General features: G+C 36.1%; 1 protein-coding gene across 2 annotated transcripts in view; it reads right to left on the bottom strand.

Annotated features, from left to right (window-relative positions):
- Positions 1-1,199: 1,199 nt before the first annotated feature.
- Positions 1,200-14,826, bottom strand: part of LOC137655504 (proton-coupled amino acid transporter-like protein pathetic) — a 24,401-nt gene continuing 10,774 nt past the window's right edge. For both annotated transcript variants that reach the window (XM_068389412.1, XM_068389405.1), the window contains exons 2-10: positions 10,440-10,573; positions 9,776-9,926; positions 7,881-8,087; positions 7,601-7,705; positions 6,854-7,033; positions 6,257-6,435; positions 5,634-5,803; positions 1,777-1,928; positions 1,200-1,355 (exon numbers count right to left, since the gene is read on the bottom strand). In XM_068389412.1, coding sequence (XP_068245513.1) covers positions 1,239-1,355; positions 1,777-1,928; positions 5,634-5,803; positions 6,257-6,435; positions 6,854-7,033; positions 7,601-7,705; positions 7,881-8,087; positions 9,776-9,926; positions 10,440-10,573 — 1,395 coding nt within the window. In that variant the 3' untranslated portion in view covers positions 1,200-1,238. The remainder of the gene's footprint in view (positions 1,356-1,776; positions 1,929-5,633; positions 5,804-6,256; positions 6,436-6,853; positions 7,034-7,600; positions 7,706-7,880; positions 8,088-9,775; positions 9,927-10,439; positions 10,574-14,826) is intronic.

Below are 14,826 nucleotides of genomic sequence, written 5' to 3'. Positions count from 1 at the left end.
CATCTGTAACTATTCTCGTGTCAATACGATTTGTTGCCTGCACAAGATGTAGCAATTCTCTTATATATTGTGGACGTCCGGTTCTGATAACTTAATGGATTATTAAACATATTTTAAACTCAATTCTTGCTTTAATAGGCAGCCATTGTAAATCAATTAGTGTATGAGTAACAGCTTATGCATTACTGTATTATAAGCAGCACCAAGATTTAGTATTTTCAAGATACCACATTGTTCTCGTCTATCATTTCCAGGATATTATTTACAATAGAACAAAATAGCTTTCTCCGTAGAATATAATTTTCTGTATGCTGACTGGTAGTCTGGCAAATTTGCAATGCTTCGATTTTTTCTAGTGACTGATTAGTTATTAAAAAATTACATATTTTAGCACTTTTTCCTAGTTACTATAAACCCACACGAACTTGTTCTTTCTCACATCTACTTTCAACTTTCTGCTCTTGCAAATACTTCGCAGTTTTCTTTAGTTTCTGTAGTATCTCTTCACTATCCCTATTTGCAGAGATCGGCTGTTCTACCCTCCATTCACGATACATGTTATTAACCCACAGCTTTATACTTGCATCTAATTTCCTTCCTCAATCTTCCAGGATCCTTCTGTCCATAAACTCATTAAAGCGCCTTGGAAACGTAACACATTTTTATTAGACCAAATAATTCCTTCCCCCTTATATAAATTCTAACACTCTGTTTTGCTTACTTCTATCATAAAACCTATGCAAATTAAAGTCTATACCGTACAGACCTTGCAGTTTAGAACTGTATGATCATGAAAGTAAGGAAATCTGTAGATGGATGAAGATCTGCTCGATAGAGAATGAACCCGCACTGGAACGAGGTCAGCTGAATATAAAAAATATATTAAAGTACAGTATAGTACTTGTAGCTCTTACGAGTAGCCTCCCCTCACGCATAATTGATCAGCTTAGCTTTTAACACGGATTCCTTGTAAACTCCTTACTAATAATACAAACATAAATCGTGCAATCAGCCATTTAAAATTTGATTTTATTATCTTTCCGCCAATAAGTACATTTCCTTTGATCATGAAAATAGCGCCGATTGCTAATATGATGGGTAATGCTATCATTTTAAAGATTTGAACGGTTGACCTTTTTGTTTTCAGAGTTACTATTTGCAATAAGATGTGTACAAGAAAGGCATAGGAAAGTAAGACATTCTTTTTTTTTAAATTAAGGAAATGTTTATTTATAACCTTAGCATTCGAAGGGAGGACTTTCATCACCATTTATGAAAAAGTCGATGATGGCCTGTACGCTGGAGACAGTCCCCGTGACAAAACCAAGAAGGCCAACGATGAGGATGAAAACATTCTGTTGGCGGAATAATAATAATAATGATAATAATAATAATAATAATAATAATAATAATAATAATAATAATAATAATAATAATAATAATAATAATAATAGGGTTTATTTAAATATTTTCATACAACACATGTGTAGAATGGGAAAAATAGGATCAATTGCTGATTGAGTTTTCGAAACAGACCTCGATCAATCATAAAATACAAAGCAAGTCTTCGTTGATCTTTTCTCTTTTCATTCTACTGTATTTTGTCTCTATATCTGTCATTATATAAATAGTATTTTGCTCATTATTTCATTTCATTAAAGTGGCTTTGTTAATTCATTAACATAGTAAAACATACTAATCATAAGTTTGATTTTTAAGACATAATATCATGTAATCAATCATACAATTACTTTCATAAACTGTAATATGGCTTACTTTAATAAGTCTCCAGTTATATTTTCCTTTGTCAGGCCAGAATGTGATCAGGTCGATGACTGGAGGGAAGATCAGGGCAAGTGTTGAACTACTGACTGCGCCGATGAGGTTGATAAACAACCCGACGTTGGGAATGACCACAGCTAAAACAACTGGAAGGAAAACTGTCTATCAAGACTGGCATCTTTGGAAGTTTTGTCATTGTGTTAATTTTGTCATCCCAAATCTGCCTGCACAGCTTCAGAGTGCATAACTTATGAAATTCAGAATATCTTGATAGCCTGGTTTCGTAGAAATGTTACAAAAGAAGAAAAGACCTGAGATTAAAGGACATTACGTTTTGTCCTGAAATAATTTGAAAAAAAAAAAAAAACAATAAACTGGTCTAAAACTAAAGTTAATCTAAAGGTACAATCTTCCAAACATGATAAGAATAGGGGAAGTTTATATTGCTTTATAACAAATTGTTAAAAACCAATTTAATTGTCTTTGTTCAAATAAAAGAATTTTAATCTGAATAGTCTCCCTTTCCTTGTGAGACTATTTCAAAGGCAAAAAAAGGTAATTGTTTACAACACCGCGCTCTCCATATACTCCAAAATAATGCAATCCTGCAGTTCTCATCTTCTTGCACAGTAATTAGGTGGTTATTTAAATTCTGGGAAAGCAATAATTAGCAAGATATGTTGAGGAAGGGGGAAGGGGTTATAAAAAGAAAATAGCTTGGTTTCCTCACTAAACGACTTGCAACTGACATATCAACATAGTCAACCAAACAGAATTCGTGATGCCAGAGTACATAAACAGAAGTTCGTGATGACAGCGTACATTTGATATACTGTATATTCAAAATATACTTAAAATATACACAGGAACATAAATGGTGGTCTACCCTTAAATCTGCACTCTTTGGTGTAGATGCAACAGTTCCTCCTTTACTTAAACCAGATGGCTCAGTCACTCACTGTCCAAAGGAAAAGGCAACCCTTTTGGCTGATGTTTTTGACGGTAAACAGAGTAATGAAAAACTCGAACTTCCTCATTCATGTTTTCCTGAGGCTAAACTAGCTAATTTAGCTCTTCGATCTCGTGAAATTAAAGCTCTGTTGATGAACCTTGATGCTTATGGAGGTGTAGACCCAAATGGTATTTTTTCCATTGTTTTTTATAAAGACAGCAGATTTCTTAGCTCCAAAGTTATCTGTTATTTTGCGCAAGTTAGCAAGAAGAGGAGCTTTTAGCACTTGTTGGAAAATTGGTAATGTTACTCCTCTATGTAAATGTGTTTGTGGTAGCTCAAATCCCACTGATTACCGCCCAATTTCCATAACTCCCGTATTATCCAAAGTTTTTGAGAGTCTTCTGGCAAAACGTCTTAATAGGTTTGCTGAAGGTAATCATCTATTCCCTAGTTTGCAATTTGGTTTTCGTAAAGGCCTTGGAGTATGTGATGCCCTTCTTACAATCTCCAATGCTGTACAGAAATCCCTTGATTGTGGTCAGGAAGTTCGTATGATTGGCCTTGATTTTAGTGCTGGCTTTGACCGTGTTAATCACGAGGCCCTTGTTTTCAAACTCAAACAGTTGGGAGTGGGTGAGTCATTTCTTACCATTATTATTGATTTTTTCAAGTAATATATCACAAAGAGTTGTTGTTGATGGGCATCATAGTGAATGTGATATCCGGTGTTCCACAGGGTAGTGTTCTTGGCCCATTACTTTTCATATAATATACACATGACATGTGGTTTGGCCTAGAAAACAAGCTTGTTGCATATTCAGATGATGCTACTCTCTTTGCATCAATTTCATCCCTGGAATGTAGATCTGGGGTTAGTGAATCCCTTAATAGAGATTTAGCTAAAGTTAGTGCATGGGGCAAATTATGGGGTATGAAGTTGAATCCTAACAAAACTCAAAGTATGATTGTAAGTAGGTCAAGGACGGTGGCTCCTCAACATCCAGATCTCAGTATTGATAATGTTTCTTTAAATTTGTATGACTCTTTTAAAATTTTAGGTGTGATTCTCGACAGCAAATTTACTTTTGAGAAACACATTAGGTCTGTGTCTTCTTCAATTGCACAAAAAATTAGCTTATTGAGAAAGTCTTTTAAGATTTTCGGTGATCAATCTATTCTGAAGAAGTGTTTTAATTCTTTCCTTCTACCTTGTTTTGAGTATTGTTCTCCTGTCTGGTGTTCAGCTGCTGATTCTCATCTTAATTTGTTGGAAAGAAACTTGCGGTCTATTAAATTTCTTATTCCTGATCTAGATATTAATCTTTGGCACCGTCGTTCAATTAGTTCATTATGCATGTTGCATAAGATTTTTCATAACTTTGACCATCCTTTACATTCAGATCTCCCTGGACAATTCTATCCTGTTCGTAATACTAGGCAGGCAGTTAATTCTAATAGCCAGACCTTCACCATCATGAGGCTCAATACTACACAGTATTCTAGAAGTTTTATTTCAGCTGTTACTAAGTTGTGGAATAATCTTCCTAATCGGGTAGTTGAATCACTAGAACTTCAAAAGTTCAAAGTTGGAGCAAATGGTTTTATGTTGACCAGGCTGACATGAGTCTTTTTATAGTTTATATATGACATATCTGTTTTTGACGTTGTTAATAGTTTATATTGGACATATCTGTTTTGACGTTGTTACTGTTATAAAATGATTTATTGTTAACTTGTTCTCATCATTTATTTATTTCCTATGTCCTTTCCTCACTAGGCTATTTTTCCCTATTGGAGCTCTTGAGCTTATAGCATCTTGCTTTTCCAACTAGTGTTGTAGCTTGGCTATTATTATTATTATTAATAATAATAATAATAATAATAATAATAATAATAATAATAATGATAATAATAATAATAACTAAAAATGGATTAATTACTCAAAAGTGTCCATAAAATATGCAATTTACAAATAGTAATACTTTTGAGTAATCACTCAATTTTTGATTAAGTATATTTTGAATACACAGTATATCAAATGTGCGCTGGCATCACGAAATTCTGTTTGGTTGACTATGTTACATGTCAGTTGCAAGTCGTTTAGTGAGGAAACCGAGCTATTTTCTTTTTATAACCCCTTCCCCTTCCTCAACATATCTTGCGAATTATTGCTTTCCCAGAATTTAAATAACCACCTAATTATTGTGCAAGAAAATGAGAACTGCAGGATTGCATTATTTTGGAGTAAATGGAGAACGTGGTGTTGTAAACAATTACCAAAAAAATGATTAAATTAGGGTATCTTTATTTCTAAATGATGCAGGAAATGTAAAATTATCTAAATATGAGATTTTTAAGCATACGCACACATACAGATATATATATATATATATATATATATATATATATATATATATATATATATGTGTGTGTGTGTGTGTGTGTATATATACAAATATCTATATATACATACATACACACACACACACACGCACACACACACACACACACACACACACATATATATATATATATATATATATATATATATATATATATATATATACACATAGATGTGTGTATGTGTGTATGTTTGTCTGTTTGGATATATGTATGTATGCATATACAGATAGATATATGACTTTTTAACAATGTATAGTGAATGGTGCCTATTTCTGGAATGCATGTCAACTGAGCTTACTGAACAATTTGGCAAACTGAATGAAGTATATACTGTATATGCCTATAGGCCTACACCTAAAGATTCGGCATCACTTAATAAAAGTCAAAAGTACTGTTTTTCAAATGCCATAGACTAGTAAGTGATAGCACTCTGTAATGCCATGTAAAATCGTGAGGGAAAATACAGAACAGTAAAATAGAGGCCAAGACTCACACGTAAATAGAACCAGTAAAGTCCTGAAAACATACTCTGCTATTATTTTCTTTCTGTCGTCGAATCGACGAACTACGAATGGCGTCAAAATCTCGAAAGGAACATATATTTGTAAGGGATACGTCATGTAGACCGCTATGGATATGAGTATCTTGACTGCTTGGGATAACCTGGAAAAATGATAAAGAATTAAGCCATCACTTAATTTTAGCGTTATTTTATGGGTGGGAGTTCTGCTTTCAGCGTTATTTAAGATTGTAAGTTATCTAGCGTTACAACTATTAGGATCACAGACGGCTCTAATAGTGAATGGAAGGCTTCGTATAGGTTAGAGAAGACAGTCCCCCAGCTAAAAGAGATAAGCCTTATCAATGGAGTTATGGTCGAAAATATGGTAAACAAGGCACTGGAAAGGACATTGGAATGGAACAAACATATATGTTATGTTTAAGAAACCCTTCAATCCTTCATATGTTTTTTACATCTGTTTTAAAATTTTACAGAGACAATATAAATTTTACTAGTGACTAAAATGAAATGAATTGCGAATAGTTCTTCTCTTTGGAAATATATAATGAAAATAAAAACATCAATGACTGAAGAGAAAGTCTCAGTATACATACGGTTCCCTTGATGGAAGGTTCAGCGTGATTGACCCTTGAACGGCTGTGCCATATTGGAGGTAACCGAAGAAGCCCATGGCAGTGAACAAACACAGGATAATACCCATGGCCGTGCTCAGCACCCCGACGGGACCTCGGAAGTGTTCCGGTGTCTTCATCTTGTTCTCCAGTGGAAGAACCTTTTTGGTTTTTAAGGGAAAATCTATTAGTGAATAACTTAAAATTCGTAAGATTGTATACTGGTTTGCTAAATGAAAATTTCCTCTAATCACAGAACGAAGAGTGGCAATCAAAATTATGTGGTTATAATTTGCTAAACCAGTCTTTAGAAGAGCGCCATGATTTTCATCGTACTTAATATAAAATATTGCTTACTTTTGTATACTAATCAAACTGGCATCACAATAACAGTGAAGACAGACGCCTGTAATAACCTAGTATATGCTCTTCTTGATAAATTCCCTCACAAAACAATATTCAAATTAATCTACAACTGAGAAGTAAAGTTGATGTTAATGGAATATACTTAAGTTCTTAAAAATAACATTACTACTTTTCAAATAAATTCATTTAGATTATTCTCAGAATTAAACTTACCAGACCAATTCCCTCGAAGGCATAAATAGCAGCACTGAAAAAGAGTGGCATCGCTCCCCATCCTGCGAAGGCGGGAACTTGTTCACGAACTTCTGGCAAATCTTTAACTACATAGTATAAAATGAAAACAATTCCTACGGCTTGGATCACACTTGCAACAAGGGAAACTGGAGCCAGGTGCTGGAAATCAATATGAAAAAAAAATATATACATGTGTATTCAGAATTATAAAAGCATTGAAAATACTTGAATCAGTAACATTTAAATTCTATTATAGATTCCATGGATATTCTGAAACGATAGGAGTGATGTTAAAAACAAAAACAAAACAAAAAATGAAAAGCGTTAATCACATACCTTAGAAACTAAAATAGGGGTTATTCCACTAAGGAATAATACAGTATAAAGTACCACTGAAGGATGGGTGCATGGTAAAGAAAAAGAAAACAGAGATATAGGAACATTACAGGTAAATTGAAGGAAGCGTTATATTTTATTATTATCATTAATATTATTATCTATATCTATCTATCTATCTATCTGTCTATATGTATATATATATATATATATATATATATATATATATATATATATATATATATTAGAGAGAGAGAGAGAGAGAGAGAGAGAGAGAGAGAGAGAGAGAGAGAGAGAGAGAGAGAGAGAGAGAGAGAGAGAGAGAGAGAATTACTTAGGAATATACGATTTGAACGGATTTGTTATTGGCGTTTAAGTGGTTGTTATTACCTTTAATTGAGGGATGTAACAAATGAGTAAAATCGGAATGATGACGATTCCCTGGTAAGCAAGTTGACTGAGTCCAGTACCCGACGTTGTCATGCAATCTATTGCCTGTCAAAACGAGATGTGCATGGATAACATGTAGTAAACCAGTGGAAGAAGAATCACCATTAAAGGCTATGCAAGTGTATATTGAACATCATCAATGAAATTTGTTCAAGAATTTATAAGAAAAAAAAAACAAGAGTAGGCTATACAGCTTTCCCCGCCGTTGTCGTAGACTTACTTGCTTCAAATTTTGCGGGATGAACACGAAATATACGCAACAGAATCCGAGTTGTGTGATGATTAAGAATGTTTTGATGAGGTATCCTACGGCATTGGCGTACTTCTTGCATCCTTCGGGCCCGTGCTCAAAACATGCTTTCGCGGATTCTTCGTAACTTAGCGAAGCAACTTTCGCTTTTTTACAGAGCTCCTTCGAGCATGTGACCTGGGGTTGATTGAGGGGAGAACGATATTATGTCATAAGAGATAAGCTTTAAGCTTTATCACTTTAAAGTAGCATTGTGTACATCTATGGTTGCTAATTTATAAGTGACGCCATGAAACAATCACGTTTATCAAATTGTCAACAATGCATTGAAGGTAGGTGGTTAAACATAATTAAGAATCATGCATATCTCATTTTCATCATTTAAAGGAAGATACTACAAGCATTTCTTATTACAACTAATAAAACTGATGATAAACACAAAAAAAGAAGAAATCGAGATATAAAGCATGTAATTAAAAATTTAAATCGGAAAGTAGAATTTGGAAAATTACTGAAAGACTAAGGGATAATGACAAAGGCTAAATTAGCTTATATTTATCATACCGTATTGATGTGAACGTTATTTTCATTGTAAAAATATATTAATTAGAAAAAATATATTTAACACAAACTAATATAAAGAGTTATTGATAATTACCTACTCTATTTCTTATTGGTATTGTAGGTATATTTTATATATAAAATCACTTCCTGTTTAAGTCATTCGATCCACTCGAAGAACTCTTATAACAGAACCGAAGAAAGCAAACCAGGATTAGAATATATTTGTATAAACGATAAAATGATACACAAAAAACGATAAAAGTTTAAAAATTGACAAAACATGTGGTGAGCAAGATTAAATGGAAAAATAATGTTAAGATTTGTCGTGAAAGCATAAATGTGATTGAACTGCGTAACAATTTGGAGTAAGCATTATGGATATGATAATGGCAGGATCAGAGAAAAGGTGTTACAGAGTAGGTGAACCAAGGCAAGGAGTAGGACGTGTGTAAAAGATCTATGGTCCCCATAGCTTAGTAGTTTACGACCGTGTATGGCCAGCATGGGATCCAAGATTAATCTGCTAGGCTAAGGGAGACTGCTTTAGGCCCATGTCCTGAAAATCCAATGTGGCACTAGTGACCTATGTAATGAGTAATGTACCTGGTAGTTATTCGACCCATGGTGGTCCACAGCAAGAGTAGAAGAAAGTACGGGATTGAAAATATTCGAAAAATCCATGTAGAGAAATGGATCATTAACACCATATAAATCCACCTCCCATAATTCAAATTACGGATTTTCATTCCTATATTTACCCTCTATCTATGACTACTGTATACTAAATTTTTTTTTAATGAGGCGCAGCGGTGCCCTTTTAGCTCGGAAAAATTTCCTGATCGCTGATTGGTTAGAATATTCTTGTCCAACCAATCAGCGATCAGGAAACTTTTCTGAGCTAAAAGGGCACCCCTGCGAGTCGGTGCAAATCTGCCTCACTAAAAAGAATTGACTCATGCAATTCCGTCTACCATGGTTTTAAATGGGTAGGCTATACAACATTTACAGTAATCTACATTTATTTTTCTACCAGTAAATAAACTAAATGTTCAGTGATAAATATATAAGTGCAATCTTAAGTGAATGTATGCATATCTGTTATAAACGCTTGTATACCCATACGCCGTCATATATCTGCAAATAAACATGAGCTATTTCTATCTATCTATCTGTTCAATCTGGGCATGGTAAGTGTTTGTGTACGGATACAGTATAAGAGTATGTACTTATAGGCTGCGTATAGACTGGGTACAGATTAACTGGCGGTTTTGTGTGTCTTTGCGTTCACCTAGTTTACTCACCAACAGGAACATACAGTGGACGCAAATGAGTCCCAGGACGGGAGTCAGCACCAGTCCCACCCAGAGACCTGCGTTCTTGAAGGCCTCTGGCATTGCCAGCATTCCAGGGCCTATATTTCCCTTCAAGGCATGAATCAGGGTTTCGTTATCTCTGTGGAAGATAAATGTTGATAAATACTGATTCTTAACGAATTTCGTAAGGTTTGTCATTAGACTATCATTATTTATCATTTATTGGTTATCTAGTTCTTTTAGTTATTATTTAGAAGGACCATAGGAATGAAAAATATTTCATTCATCAGGATGAAAATAATGTTATGGACCGTTTTATTAAACTAGATTAAAAACGCTATGATTAAGTCCTCAGATCCGAAAACAATAAAATAATGATTAAGCATTCAGCTCTGAACAATGAAATATTGAATAAGCATTGGTTCCAAAACAATTAAATACTGAATAATCATCGAGCTCCGAATTTTTGAAATACTGGATAAGTATTTAGCATCGAAACAATGAAATAATAAATGAACATTCAGTTCTGGAACAATGAAATAATGAAAAGCACTGAACTCCAAAACTATGAAATAATAAGTAAGCATTCGACTTCGAAACAATGAACGACAGTTCATGAAATTCTTAAGTTTATTGATAATCTATCACTTACGTTGTGAATTTTGGCTTGTCATGTTCAGACAGAAACTTTGAGACAATCTGACTGCCTGAAAATGACGGCCTTCTTTCAACATGATGGTCACTCACACCAAGTGCATTGTTCGTGCTCCCGTAGTCTCTTTGATTCTGTTCAGGGGGGGAGATAGTATTAATAAAATGCCCATTATAAGAAAATAAAGCAAAATCACAACGCTCAAGAAATATGAGAGGAAAAGGAAATATTTCAATTCATATATAAATTAGTCAATAAATAAAAATCAGTTGATAAATGAATTAGCCACATAACTGCCAGAGAATTGGCATTTCAACCTACTCATGCTGCACTCTTGAGCTGAGGAACTTAAACAATCCAGAACATTTTCTGAAAGATAGTTTTATAACTTTTAACGAGAGAGAGAGAGAGAGAGAGAGAGAGAGAGAGAGAGAGAGAGAGAGAGAGAGAGAGAGAGAGAGAGAGAGAGAAAGTAGGGAAAAAATACTTCTACCTACAGTTATATACAAGCTCCAACGAGAACATCGTCCTAAGTTTTGAGAGGAAACCAATGTAGGTGATGAAACACCTACCTAAGTCTCATTACGCGAGCAACTCAGGTTTACAGATCATACATGAAATGTGTTAATCCTTATTGAAAGAAACTCATTGCTATTAATCCCACTATGCTCAAATGTATTCTATGTAAAATAAATCAGTTTTGTTCAGATTTCCGGTTATTTAGTATACCATGCAGGGTAATAAATATTGGTCTTGTTTACCAACATACAGCAAGAGTTCTTTGAAAAGCAGAGAAATAGATCTGAGAATATTCTATCTCGCACTCCCATATTCCTATACAGCAATGATTTATAATCGTTTCATAACTATAATCTGAGTAAGGCGGGAGAAGCCAAACAGCATGATATATAAGCCCTTCAACAGTAAAGAGAATTAAACTTGCGCCTCTGGATGTGCAGTATCTTTTATTATTACCTCCGCCAAGGAGGTTATGTTTTCGAGTCGGCTTATTTATTGTCTGTGAACAGGATTACTCCAAAACTACTCGACGGGTTTAACTAAATTTTCACCACAGATAGACGTCTCCATTGAAGTTTGGAGATTACCTGGATCGGGATCCGGATTCTGGATCCGGCTTGAAATTTTTCCCCATTTGTGTCAACGTCATCCGTTGGCGGAGGTCAGAAATTTTTGATTGCTCTTGTTATTATTATTATTATTATTATTATTATTATTATTATTATTAGCAGTAGTAGTAGTAGTAGTAGTAGTAGTATTTCGTTGAATTATTATTATTGTCATTATTATTATTTCCTTGAAAATGACAGGTGGCTCAGTGGCATTTGTCATGTAGTTGAGCTTCTCAAGCGCTTGTCCTCGTGGTCAGGTAGTAAATTATCATGTTTATCTTAATGTTCCTGATGATATCCTTCGTATCCTTCTCGTCTTTCTGGCACTCCTTGTGCATAATGCCTTTGTAGTACAGGTTGACTCTGCATGTCATTATGCACAAGCAGTATCAGCAAGACGACGAGAAGGCTATGAAAGATATCATCAAGAACAACATAATGCCCATTCAAGAGGACACTGAGATAAACCTGATAATTTACTACCAGACCACGAGGAGACGATACCTCATCATGAGGAACAACCTGGCTCCTCCCGTACAGGACTTTCTGAAGAGGTCCAATGTCGTTTATTCCTATTAATACCTAATCCGTGGATGTCCCACTCGTTATATTGGAATGACGGCGTTGAGACTTTCGAAACGTTTGTCCTGCCACATTCAATAGGGAGCTTTTAAGATGCACCAACTCGTGATGCACAATAAGAAAGTCAAACGTAAGGATATCACCATGAATACCACGATGATTGCCAGAGCCCTGGATGGCTGAAGGCTCAGGATCCTGAAGGCCCCGCTCATCCAGCAGAAAAAGCCATACCTTAATACGACTCAAGAGATGTTCTTCCTCCCCTCCTATCCTTCTGTAGGAACACCATCCAATGTCTCGCCAACATCGACGAGGACTACGATGACAACGACGAGGACAACGATGATGACGATGACGACGATGACGACGACGACGACGATGATGACAATGACGGCGATATCGACGACAACGACTATCAGTGGCCCGATAACTTGCCTGTAACTGAGAATCTCCCAGTGAGTGCCTCAGCCAATAAGCAGACAGCTGAGGACTCACTGTACCTGGGATCTAAGCGGCAGAACACCTTGCCTGTTGCTAAGCCCTGCTCGGAACTACTCAGACCCCACCTAACTCCGACAAGCATGTACGTAGAAGCAGCCTGACTGTGATGGATACCCTCTCGGCGAGCAGCTTAGCCAATGGAAGATCAGCTCTGTCCCAGACTAGGTATGGTCTCCACTCACTGGAACCAATAAGCGACGAGCACCCGATTTGACTATCCCACCCAGGCATATAAATAGAGCCAGGCCTGCAACTTCACAGCCTGCTGGAGGACATCCAACAATGTTTCCACCATGCAGAGAGAGCTTGTTGCAATAAAACAAGCCCTACAATACTCTATTGAAAATCAGGAAGGACCAGTAGTCATACATACTGATTCGAGATCCTCAATGCAAGCCTTACAACAGGAAAAGAATAAAGAAAACAAGGCCCTGCTAGCTGATATCAAATCACTTTTGTATCAGCACAATGAGAGAAATAGACAAGTAACTCTAAACTGGATCCCAAGTCGCATCGGGATACCAGGAAATGAGAAGGCTGATGAACTAGCCAAAAGCACCAGACACATACAAAGCATACAGGTGCACATACAGCCTGCACTACAACAGATTAAAAACATAGCAAAGTCACATCTCAAAGACAATCTAATCAAGGAACTACACAAGTGGATAGGGAATGGCTCTCTCTCTGCCACATGGTACAAATGGGCCACGGAGCTAGAGCTTCCACCCATAGACAGATACATCCCAAGAGAGCAGGCTGTTTGTATACACAGGCTCAGACTGGGATACAAGGCTAACTGGGAAGTCCTAGAAAACACTCAAAGACCGTGTGATCACTGTAATGTCACAACACAACAGGCCCTCCTGCACTACCTACTAGAGTGTAGGGAAACAACACAGCTGAGAGGTGATCTACAGGTAAACACCAACTCATCTCAGGCCTGGCAGGTTGCGGCCACACTGGGAAAAGCAATTTTTGAAAACATAGAGAGACACAAACAATTGCTTTTGAGACTACCTCCGCCAAGGTAATGACCTCAGAACACTCATTTAACCATCTCATCCCCTCACTGTAAGGTCCTATTCACATCATCTTCTGTATTTTCTGAACTAACTCTACTACTCAAAACTTCCTGCAGGGACCCTAGGGAGTAAAGGGTTGGACAACCCCGCCTGCAACCTTTCCCCTACTATTCAAAGGCCTTACACCCCATTATTTTATCTACCACTATCCGTGACGCAATGGCCCTCTCTCACTACCACCATCATCCTTACCCTGTTCACAACTATCTCTACAACTGAAAACTTTTCAAATTTCCCTAAAAATAATATACCTACCTTACTATTTACAGGTTACCTGCGGTCCGACCAAGGGAAAGGCCCGTGCCAACAAGAAGAGTTGGCTGTAATACACTACGACGACGCCTGCTTCCATCCTCTAATGTGAAGATGAGAGGAAACAACCGGCAACCTCTCGTTACGCATAGCTATCTATCTATCTAGGTCCCATGTCGTCGAATCGGACTGTCAATTACCTCCACCTGGTACTGTCTCTAGCTCTCTGTATAAATTGTCCAGCTGTTACAATCTCATTTATATCTTCAGTAAGCTGTTCAAAAACGTTTTCCTTTGTTGGCTTCTTGCTCTTCTCCCCTCTATCTCTCCCATAAGGCACAAAAGTTCGATCTTTTCTCTTCTTATTACATGTACCAGAAATTCCATCTGCCTCCTTATTACTTTTAGAAGTTATCGCTTTTGATTCACTCTTCGCAAAGCCTCATTTGTTACTCTCTCAGTCCATGGGATCTTCAACATTATTCTGTAAAACCATAATTCAGCTGCATTCATTTTATTTTTCAAGTTCTTGTTTAATGTCCATGTCTCTGAGACGTACGTAATTTTGGACCATACATAGGTTTTGCCTGAATCCCTATCTTGTTTGTCAATAGGGTTCTCAGACTGCTGAAGGCATTTTTTGCTATTGGTATTTTTTTCTATTTCATTATTATATATTGCATCATGTGTTATCATATTATCTAGATATACAAAGGCATTTGTTTATTTTAGTGTTGCTCCGTCCATCATAATGATGCAAATTGGAAGTTCCAGATTTTTTTTGCTACAACCCCTACTGTTTTCTCTATGTTGGTTTTTAGTCTTATTTTCTCAGTT

Source organism: Palaemon carinicauda, chromosome 1, assembly GCF_036898095.1.
Source record: "Palaemon carinicauda isolate YSFRI2023 chromosome 1, ASM3689809v2, whole genome shotgun sequence".
NCBI lineage: Eukaryota > Metazoa > Arthropoda > Malacostraca > Decapoda > Palaemonidae > Palaemon > Palaemon carinicauda.
This window is presented reverse-complemented; position numbering and strand designations above follow the sequence as displayed.